The 11,960-nt window shown below is 34.0% G+C and overlaps 2 protein-coding genes across 2 annotated transcripts; one reads left to right on the forward strand and one right to left on the reverse strand.

Annotated features, from left to right (window-relative positions):
* Positions 164-2,612, forward strand: LOC109823925 (UPF0481 protein At3g47200-like). Its single transcript, XM_020390387.1, has one exon. The coding sequence runs from the start codon at positions 1,106-1,108 to the stop codon at positions 2,429-2,431; it is 1,326 nt and encodes a 441-aa protein (XP_020245976.1). The 5' UTR covers positions 164-1,105; the 3' UTR covers positions 2,432-2,612.
* On the reverse strand, positions 2,748-6,178 carry LOC109823926 (small ribosomal subunit biogenesis GTPase RsgA). The gene is made up of 5 exons (XM_020390388.1): positions 5,981-6,178; positions 4,555-4,776; positions 4,016-4,213; positions 3,708-3,901; positions 2,748-3,089 (listed from the first exon to the last, which is right to left on the reverse strand). Exons 1-5 carry the CDS (start codon positions 6,176-6,178, stop codon positions 2,951-2,953), a joined length of 951 nt encoding a protein of 316 aa, XP_020245977.1. The 3' UTR covers positions 2,748-2,950.

The following is an 11,960-nucleotide window of genomic DNA, read 5'->3' on the forward strand; positions in this document are numbered from 1 at the left end:
AACCCAGTCAAATCTCCGTATTTGTACGTAATTGATGTTTGCAGAAATCTCCTCCATCTTGGAGGCACAATTCTCAAACTTGCCAGATGAAACTCAATTATCTCGATACCGTGTTCCATGCTCCAACATTTGTAATCTACAAGAGGATGGTCATAACCTGTAATAAGCCTGATTCGTGAACAGCTAGATGCAATGCAACCGTGAATATTTATTGAAAAGAAACTAGACTCGGCAAGACTCCAATCAGAAAAGAAATGCAAATAGTTTGCGTGTACACAACTCCTTAATAAAAGCATTATTCTTTACTGGTGGTCAGTCTTGAAATTAAATTTTTATGCAAACAACTAGATACAACAACGTAAGCATTCTGGTCAGGAAAAAAAATGCAAATGGCTTGTTTCTACCTAATCAGAGATGAACCCCCCAAAAAATACTAGTTATTTATATATTAGTGCCTCAAATCTTTGAAATTGCTCATAAATCCCTCAAAATTCCAAGGGGTCTTGCAATTTGGTTTCTCAATGACCAAAATACCATTCAGTTTTATGTTCCCCCAGAACTCCTTTGTGCTCACGAAAACATTAGCTCAGGGACGTGTTGATCATTGAGGGACCTATGAGCAATTTCAAAGCTTTGAGGGACTGTGGAATTAATGAAGATTAGAGGGACTATATCTAAATAAACCAAAAATATAACCACATATGAAACCAAAACCTTATATAGTCAAATCAAGCGTTTTCTGTGTTCAAGTTCGATGATCGCAGAAATTTCCTCCGTCTGGCATAATTCTCAAACTTACGATGTAAAACGTATGTATTCAGCTAAATTATCTTGATGCCTCCTTAATAACACATTTGTAATCAATAAGAGAATGGCCATAATCTACTAACAGATAGTCTTGAACAAACCTGATGCGATGCACCAATGAATATTTACTGAAAGGAAGCTAGACTGAGCAAGACTTAAGTCAGAAAATATGCAAATAGTTTGCGTGCACATAATCAAAGATGAACTGACGAGGACTTAGAACCTTAATCAGTCAAGTCGTTGTATGTATATATACTGCATATTTTGCTTCTATTCCTGTACCTAACACAAAACAAAAATGGTGAGCACACCAGAGCATTCTATCAAAGTCTTGGATCAAGAATGGGTTAAGTCCTGGAAGAAGAAGCTGAGAGGCTCAAACCCTAACAACGGAGGCACAAGCATCATCTTCAGAGTCTCAGACCACATCAGAGCAACAGATCCCAATGCTTATGAGCCTAAGGTCGTATCTATAGGCCCCTACCACCATAACAAGCCACACCTAAAACCCATGGATCAAGTCAAATTGCTTTACTTTGAAAGAATCCTTCAACGAAACAAAGAAATTACATTGGACAAGTATTTGCAGCTCATTGATGGGTTGAAGACACAATCTCAATTGTCTTATTCTGGAGATATCAAACTTGGAGAGAGGGAGTTCTCAGACATGCTGCTTCTTGATGGATGCTTCATCGTTGAGCTCTTGCTCTCACATTACTTCAGAAGCCATGAACAACAAAGAGAGAATCTGATCTTAAATAACATGACGACTTTATCATTGGTAGAGTTTGATATGTTGCTTCTTGAGAATCAGCTTCCTTTTGTTGTCCTAAAGGGTTTGCTCGACTTGGTGGTTGGAGACAAAATCTCTCTTATTGAAATTGCTTCCAAATTCTTCAAAGGTCTAATCAAGGGTCTTGAACCACTTCCTAAAAGTGATGGCTCATCATCTAAAACTAATAAGTTTTACCATTTGCTTCATCTCTTCCATGCATGTTTTATTGGCAAACCAATTGAAGAGGTCATCGTTGCTGATTTTCCAACTGAATCGATGCTGATGACTCCATGTGCATCTGATCTTATGAATGTCGATGTGAAGTTCAAGCAAAAGACTGATCGGAGCTTCAGCTGGAATATATCATATGAACACGGTATCATCGAGATCTTTCCTGCAAGGCTCAACAGCAACTCTAACTCTTTCTACAGAAACCTCATAACTTTCGAACAGTATTTCTTTCGAAACATAAGAAGTAGGGTAATGGCCTATGTGATGTTAATGAGTTGTCTTATAGACTCGGGAAAGGATTTGGATTTGTTGCGACGAGAAAGGATTGTTGCGTATACTCTGGACTATAATGAAGCAACTCTCTTCTTCAGAAAGTTGTGCAAGGACTCTATAATGGACTATGACAAGTCCTATCTTTCTCAGCTTCAGGACCTCTCCATGAATGTGTGGGAACTCTATGATACCAAATGGATCAGGTATAAAGCAAAGTTAAAACATGGATACTTTAGGAATCCGATAAATTCAATTTACCTGATCACTAGTGCGGTTCTTTTTATTGTGCTAACAATACTACAGACTGTTTATACTGTTCTCTCCTATTATCGATCTTCAAAATAGTATTGTTCCTTTTGATTGTGTGTGTGTGTGTGTGTGTGTCTACATGTGTGTCTGCAATACTTGAGTTGGCATACCAAATAAGTTGAGGGCTATTGTTCTCAAGTGTATTAATTATTTAATGTTCATAGAAACACCATGTATTTCGTCTGTTTATATGTCTATCAACATCGTAAATTTGCTCTTACTCTTGAACCACATTGCAAATTTCTTTTCCTTTCGCGCTGATCCTAATTCATGAAAACTTATTTTCAGTCCAGAAATAAAAAATGTCTTAACCACAAAAGCGAAAAGCTAGATGTCTAAAAACAAATCAGCAGAAGAAACTAGCAACTTTTATTTATGTAAATAAATTTGTAATTGCGGTGTCTAAACATAGCATACAATGTAGGGCACATAGAAACAAGTACACAAACTCAACTACTTACAGGTGTCTGAATGTTTATTGGTATCTAGTTCCTTACCAAGCTTTCATGTACATCTAATCCATGACCATGAGTCAGACTTAGCTACCATTTTTCGTCAATATCCTGCCTCTTCCAGATCTTCATCAAGATCATCCAGTATAGACTGATTAAGCTGCTTTCTAGATACCCTCCTGTGCTTCTTTGGCTCAAGACGTGGTTCTGCTTGTTTGACACCCATTTCACCCACCTTGTACCTACAAATAAGGCCCAACGTAATCATAAATTAACCATCTAAGTAATGATAATTAATACTGCCTTTCTTCATCAGCCACTAGGCCCGCTACTTTCGTAGAGTGATTTTATCACTTCTTATGTGGTTATAAGGCTAGGAAATCTCTTCAAAGAATCCAGCCTCAAGGGCCTTACAATAATCAAATGAGTTTGATTCAGTTATCATGTGATACAAGATGATGTCTTGCAGAGTACTGAGAATAAAATGTCAGAATAATACAAGTATTCTTTAAAAATGATTGAAAACATATCTAACCTCGAGCTCAACAGAATATTACTTCTCATTATTATTATGCAAAGTTTCAACACCAAATACCAATTCTCACCAGATGCCAAATTGCTAAAATCAGTAACTAGCACCTATCCTCATCACATCTGCTTATGTTTCGCTTGGAATATGGTAATGTCAAGTTCCTATATTAGAAACTAGCATCTTCTTTTAGCTTAAACATTGCAAGCAGGAAAAAGCATTGAGAGATCAGTTATGTTTAAAGAGCAGCATAATAAAACACAGGATAAGGGGGGCAATCAATTATCATGATTGTGTAATATGCAAACAGACAAACTAATTATTAACTCACCTCACATCTTGCTCTCTCTTTGTTCCCCTGGTCCGCAACTGGAAGGCCTCCCTAATTTTAATCTCATCAAGTAACTGAAAATAGTAAGGATATCTTTCCCAGTCAGCATTCACAACACATCCAGGTTCCCCAAGATGCAAGCAGTCATTAAATGAGCATCTTGAGGGCTCACTAGCACTTCTCCTTTGCCTGATCTGCAGACACAGAAGAATCCAAGTTTCAAACAGTTATGAAACAACTCATAATTTGTGAAGAAATTGCTAAAGCTGAGGGCAAGGAATTAAATAGGCAAGAACTTAAAAGTGAACCTCTGGAAATGTATCTGCTAGACTTCTCTTTGTGACTTTCAGTAGACTCGGCTGGTTAAATCCAGGAGTGTCACAAATATAACCTCCCTCGGAGAGTGGCAATAAGGATACATTTCTTGTTGTGTGCTTTCCTTGGCCACTTCTCTTAGATACCGTATCCACTCGCTGTTCGCCAAGCCACTTACTTCCTTCATTCTTCTGAAACAGTCAAAAGAACGAATATGATCCATGTGAATACAAGAATGTAACAAAACAGTTTCCTACTAAACTTTTAGCAAACAATTTATTGTATCATTTATATAGGTACAGAAGGATGGTGACAAGAAGGGTTTCCCAATGTCTGGGAAGCAAACAAGCAATTTATAACTGTCATAAATTGCATATGATGTAGTACATAATGTACATTACAACCTTCACCTCACAAAATAACAAAATTAAATAGAAAAATAAATCTCCTGGGATTTTTAATCCCAACAAAGAGAAGTATATGGAAAAGAGACTTGAAAATCACAAAAGCAAAGGAATAATGTTATACATACATGATCATGCAAACCATTTATTTCCTTTCCTCCAGCAATCCTTTGCTTGCTCCTCAAGGAATTGATAAGACTGGACTTTCCAACACCGCTTGGACCAACTATTACAGTTGTTTGCCCTTTCAAGATATCCTCCAGAGAAGCCAATCCAGATTTGTTATCCACACTGCAAAATAAGGGTTGGTAGCCCCAGGAATGAAGCCTTATTCTCCACTCACTCAAACTCTGCATTGTTATAGACATAAATTTTCATAAGTTATGTCATTAACACCAACAAAAGGTAATGAGAAAAGTTGAAAGATATAGATAATGGTGGAGGAGATTTGGTTCTTCTAAATGATGAAAGTGAAACTACTACTCAAAACAGTATCAATGCTTGAAATATCAGGAAATACTACCGCAACAAGAAAAACAGATGAGGTAATTTAACATAAACTCAATGTCTCTCTCAAAGGTCAGTACACTGCACGGAGAAGAAGTCCTTAAAATTTTATGTAAATGCCAAGATCAATCCAACAAATTGAATACCAGAGTTTTGTAGATTTTGTTAATCCTCAACATGCAAAAAGAACTGACGAGCTTTTAACAAAAAGAAAAAAACCTAGTGTTTCCTAAATACCACATAGAATTTGTTGATAGAGTTCATCAAACACAAACTTGCCCTTGTAAAAGACACATTTCCTGAATTTGTTGATAGAGTTCACTAAAGACAAACCTGTCCTTATAAAAGTCATGTTTCATGAAATTGAATACCATGTTTTGTTTTCTTGACCACAGTCTCTAGCTACAAGGTACTGCCTCAACCAGATCATTGCTCTAAATGACGTATTTTGCTAGTGATGTTTTTCCTTTCACTTCCGACTATCCTTCTTTTCTTTACAAATTACAAACATGTTACATGTGCTACAATCACAGCTAAAGTGGACAACAAACCCTTTCTCTGTTTACTCTTTTCCTATCTGAGTTAAGATTGCAATGTATCAATACCTAGTATTTTCCTCATTGGTTTCTTTGTTTCTTTCTTTCTAGAGACTGTAGTAAAGCAAATGATTACATGGTCTGTCTCTTGTATTTCTACCAAAAATCTGCTTCAGAATCTGCTCATAGTCCGTAATACGCATCCACGCACTTCTATTTTCCTACTCTCAATCAGCTGTATGATCCACCAGTCTCTGAAAATTTCTCTTAAATTGCCATATAAAGTATTTCTAGCAAAAACATGGCCAGTTAATGTATAAACGTACACAGTTCTTTCCTACTGCATCATTTCAAAATTTTCTTGTGACCTCCTATTGAGGTGGTCCTTACTCCATACACATTTCTAAACAACCAGTGCCAATATGCAAGTACACAAAGTAGCTATAAAAAAATATTAAAAGAACAAATTTTTGAAAAAAAAAAAAACTAGAAATGTGAATCCTTTGACTACCTCCTCGCCAGCGAGCTCCGCCTTATTCATCGCCAGCGTGAACGGAATCTCCATGCTCTCCGCCTCCACAAGAAACCTCGTCAAGGTAAACGGCTCCGGCTTCGGCTGCTCCATCGCGAACATCACCAAAAGGTGATCCACGTTCGCCACGGGAGGATCAAGAATCTCGGTCTTCCTCTCAAACACATCCTCAATCATCCCCCTCCCCCCATTCCAATCCAAGGACCCGACAAGAACCCGATCCCCGACAAGAACCCTGCGTCCAATCTTCTTGAGGAGAGCTCGTACAACGCAGAGGAGCTCGGTTCCGACTCTTGGGTCGGGGGAGAAGGGGCTAGGGTTAGGGTTAGGGCCGCCGGGGGTTTCGACGAGCGCGCATGAAGTTGCCTGGGAGGCGCGACGAGGCCGATGGTTTGGGACGGGAGGAGGCGGCGGGGTGCGAAGGAGGAGAAGGGAGGTGAGGGAGAGGGGAGAGAGCTGTGCGCGAGGGAGTCGCTGGGCGCGGAGCAGGTGCTTGGATGGATGGGGGGTTGTGTCCAGGGTTAGGAGTTTAGGGTTTTGGGAGGAGAGGGGGATGAGGGAGTGTGAGGCGCGGCGGCGCGGGAGGAAGGGGAGGGAGGGGAGGAGGAGATGGCGCGAGGAGGGGAGAGGAGGAGAGAGAAGAGGGACGGCATCGAGGAGAGTGAGTGAGTGAGTGAGGCTTGGAATGGAAGAGCAATTAACTTGGAGCGAGGGGCGCAGGGGCGTGGGGGGATAATTGTTGGTCACATTTGGGTAAGGTGTATAATTTTTGGAATTTTACTTTGGGCGGCAATCATATTGTCCATTTTTAATTTTAAGGTGTTATTAATTGGAACAATAAGATTGGGCAATATATATTCTTCTTTTTTTCAATAAATTATCCCTTCTATACAAATTTTTTTTTCCTAACCTTTAATATTACGCCCTCTTCACATTATTTAATATATATTTTATTAGTTAGAAATAAAAATATACTTATATATTTTTATGATACAAAATATTATATTATAGATATAGTGTTTATATATTAATTATAATATAATTAATAAATTATACTAATTATTATTTATATATGAATTACTATTTCTATTATACTTATTATTTAATTAATACGTCTTAAAATATTATCAATATTGTGTAGTCATAATATTCAATAATATTTAATCCTTACAAAAAAATTATATAAATTACTTAATTAAAGTATGATAATATATATATAATTATAATATAAATATATATTGATAAATTTTTATATTAATAAATTGAACATTTTAAACTACATTACTTACGTTATAAATATTATATTTAAATAAAGGAGTCACGTCTCATCATTATTCTATTTATAATAATAGTGTACATTATCATATAATAATAATATTATATTATATTTTTTAATAAAATAAACAATATTTTAAATTATAATTAGAAATAACAAAATATTATACATACTGAATTAAATATTATATATTCAATTAATGAATATATTATTATATAAGTATAATTATATATATATCATATTATTATTATTAATATTATATTTATATTAATAACAATTAAAACATAGTTTATAATAATTAGTAATTATAATCTAACAATATATTTATATTTTAGTATAAGTAAACATAATATATTCATATATAATAACTATCCAAATAATAACCCTTAAACCAACTAGGTAAATTAATTAGCACTTAATTATAGATAAATATTGATTTAATAAGGTTCACATCATCAATTTCTCGCATGAATTAATCAATCAAGCTTTAAAATTGTTCCATATCCTAAAATTGTCCTCCCACTTTACACGCACTACAAAAAATCCAAAGGGGATAAAATTGCTCTATTAGAATATGATCCCCAACTTAACCCGCCAACTTGTCCCAACTAATGGGTGTCCAAAAAGCCCGCCGGCCGGCCGGCCGCTCGGCTCGGAAAGACTCGGGCCAAGTCCGGGCTCCGGGCCGGCTCTTTGTGCCGGGGCGCCGGCCTAGAATGAATTTTTTTTCACTTTTTATTTATTTTTTATTTTTATATGTATTATCATATGTACATATATGTATAATAATATATATCATATGTAATAATATATGTATATATAATATATTTTATATATGTATATATAATATGTATATAATAATTATGTATATATCTATCATATATTTCTATAAGATGTATAATAATGTCATATGTTGTAATATATATACTCTCTCTAGTATAATAAGTATATATAAGTATACTCTCTCTTAATAAGTATAATATATGTATAAGTATTATATAATATACTTTTCTCCTATATAGTATATATAAGAATACCTTCTCTTATTATGTATAATGTATGTATGTATGTAATATATTACTTCTCTCTTTTATGTATGTATAGTATTAAGTAATACTCCTCTCTTAATGATATCTCTCTTATATATGTATATCTCTCTTATATAATTTACACTCTCTTATATTATGTATATAGTGGTGTGTGTGTGTATATATATATACTTAAATACTACTCTCTCCTCTGTATATATGTATATATAGAGTACATCTCTCTTATATATGTATACCCCTCTTAATTAAGTATACTCCTCTTTATATATGTATATATATGTGTCGTGTTGTGGTGTGTATACCTCTCTTATACTATAAAAGTATATTATACAGCTATAGTATAGTACAACGGCTACTTCTTCCCCCATTGGCCCAACGGGCAACGGCTAACTTACTGTGATTCTCGTCTTCTCTCAAGTTATAACTTAAATATATACAATATATTATATAAATATGTAATATATAATATATAGTTACATAATAATTGTAAGTATAATCTAATATTAATTATATAAATAAATAATATTTAAAACTAAATTTTTTAGCATTTTACAAAAAAAAGAAAAGAAAAGAAATTTAAAAACCTTAGTTGGGATTACTTATCTATTGTGATGCGATGAAATTCCAAAACAAATTTATACTTGTAATTTAAAATGATTTTTAATTATTAAAAAGAATTTATTTTTATAATTTTTTATTTGTAATTATCATTTTGAATGATATAAATACTTGTTTTTTTATTAAATATTTTTTTTGTCTTTTTTTTAATTTTTAAAATTTAAATAAAAATAAAAATTTGATCAACAAAATAATATAAAAAAAGTAAACCGGTCGGCCATAGAACCCCGGCCGCGGGCCCGGCCTGGACCCGGTTCCGGGTCCGGTCTGGTTGATCCGTTTTTGCCCGCCCGGGGCGAGATTCCGGGTCGGGCCAGCCCAGATTGGACAGGTCTAGTCCACAATACACCTGGTCCGGACAGGCCGGGCCGGATGGACAGGTCTAGTCCGCACCCCAATAACCCCCCCGCCCACCCACCCCCATCCCTCAGGATGGGGGTGGGGGGGGGGGGTTATTGGTGTTGCGGACTAGACCTGTCCATGCGGCCACGGCCTGTCGCGGACGCAGGTTATTGCGTGGACATAGACCTGTCCAATCTGGGCTGGCCCGACCCGGAAATCTCGCGCCCAGGGGCCGGGCAAAAACCGGATAAACCCAGCGACCGGACCCGGAACCGGTCCAGGCTCGGGCCCCCGGCCGGGTTCTTGGCCGACCCGGTTTACTCTTTTTATTATATTTTTTGATCAAATTTTTGTAATTTTTATTTAAATTTAAATTAAAAAAGACAAAAAAAATTTAATAAAAAACAATAATTTTATTAATCAACTTAAAATGACATAAATTACAAATAAAAAATTATAAAAATAAATTCTTTATTAATAATTAATAAATCATTTATAAATTCAAATATAAATTTGTTTTTGGAATTTCATACGCATCACACATAGATAAGTAATCCCAACTAGGTTTTTAAATTTCTTTTTTTTTCTTTTTTTTTGATAAAAAAATGCTAAAAAAGAATTAGTTTAATATTATTATATTTTATACATTAATTATTAGTATATATCTTACAAATATTAATGTAAACTATATATTATATATATAGCATATATTATATGTAAAGTATATTAGTATATATTTAATAAGTTATAACTTGAGGAGAGAGAGAATCAACATAAGTAGCCGTTGCCCGTTGGGCCAATGGGGAAGAAGTAGCCGTTGATATACTATACTTATATATACTTATATAGTATAAGAGAAGTATACACAGCCACAGCACCACACACATATTATACAATATAAAGAGAGAGTATACTTACATATAAGAGGGAGTAATACATATATAAGAGAGAGTTACTTGATATATACATATATACTAGCTAGAGAAGAGGTATTTAAGTATATATATATACACACACACACAGCATATATACATATATAAGAGAGTGTAAACTCCTATATAGAGAGAGTATACATATATAGAGAGAGTAATACATATATTGATAGAGAGCAGATACTTATATATACATATATACTAAAAGGACAGTAATAATATATAATACATACGATACATTATAACATATATAGAGAGGTATTCTTATATACTACTTATATAGAGAAAAGTATAATTATATATACTTATACATATATATACTTAGTATAAGAGAGAGTATACTTATATATACTTATATACTAAGAGAAGAGTATATATAATACACACATATGACATATTAATACATCTTATAGAAATATATGATAATATATACTATATATTATATATATACATATATTATACATATATAAAAATATATTATCCATATAATATATTATTACATATTATAATATTTATAATATACATATATTGTACATATAATAATACATATAAAAATAAAAAATAAAAAAAAGGAAAAAAAATTCATTCTAGGCCGGCACCCCGCGCACCAAAGAGCGCCGCGGAAGCCCGACTGGCCGAGTTTGCCGAGGCCGACGGCCGGCCGGGCCGCGGGCCTTTTTGGACACCCATAGTTGGGACAAGTTGTGCGGGTTTAAGTTGGGGATCATTAATTCTAATAGAGCAATTTTATCCCTTTGAGATATTTGTAGTCGTGTAAATGTGAGGACAATTTAGGATAGGAACAATTTAAAGCTTGATTTGATTAATTCGCATGCGAGATAATTGATGATGTGACACCATTATTAAATACAATATTTATCTATAAATTTAAGTCTAAATTAATTTACCTAGTTGGTTTTAGGTATATTATTTGAGTATGTGGGTTTTGAGATTGTCTGAAGAGGGGATGTAGAGTAAAAGGCTAAATCGAAGTAAAATACCTTGTAGTTTATGAAAATTTGCACTGACATACCATCAATTTGTATATGTTTGCATTCAATAACATACTGTTTTATTCCGTAAATTTGATAAATGCATCATGAAAATTCATTTGGAACCAAAATATCTTTCAGTAAGGGAGAACCCAAGGTTGAGATAATGTAGCGCGGAAGTAACAAGCCTTGAAATCTATCAAGAATTGTTTTCTGAATCCACAAAAAACGATTTTCGAATTCATGAGGAATTTCGAATCCATGAAGAATAAAGAATAAAATTTATTGATGAAAAGTTATCTAAACAGATTAGACCCCTAATAAGACTAGAATTATAAAAAAATATAAAGTATCAAATCCTATCCTGAATAGACTTCCTATAATATAAAAAACAAATCAATCCAACATCAATCAAAATTGAATTTTTTTTCTAATCTAAATATACTCCAACCTTATTACTAAAAATAAATTAAATTCTGATTATTTTTAGAATTTTGTCAAAAATCGATGATACTAATGTGATTTTAGGAATCTGTTAATCTAGATGGCTTTGCCTCGTCGAGATAGATGATTTTCATATATAATATGTCTGAATCCTCTTTTCTGATGAGAGATATGGTTGTTTCTTTATGTTTAAGAAAATAATTCATTTGCATCTGCATTTGACTCGTGAAGGTCCCACTTCTCCATGGATTTGCATGTTATGTGTCATGTATCATAAAATCATTTTATGTTTATTCCAACAATTTT

Source organism: Asparagus officinalis, chromosome 9 (assembly GCF_001876935.1).
Source record: "Asparagus officinalis chromosome 9, Aspof.V1, whole genome shotgun sequence".
Lineage (NCBI taxonomy): Eukaryota > Viridiplantae > Streptophyta > Magnoliopsida > Asparagales > Asparagaceae > Asparagus > Asparagus officinalis.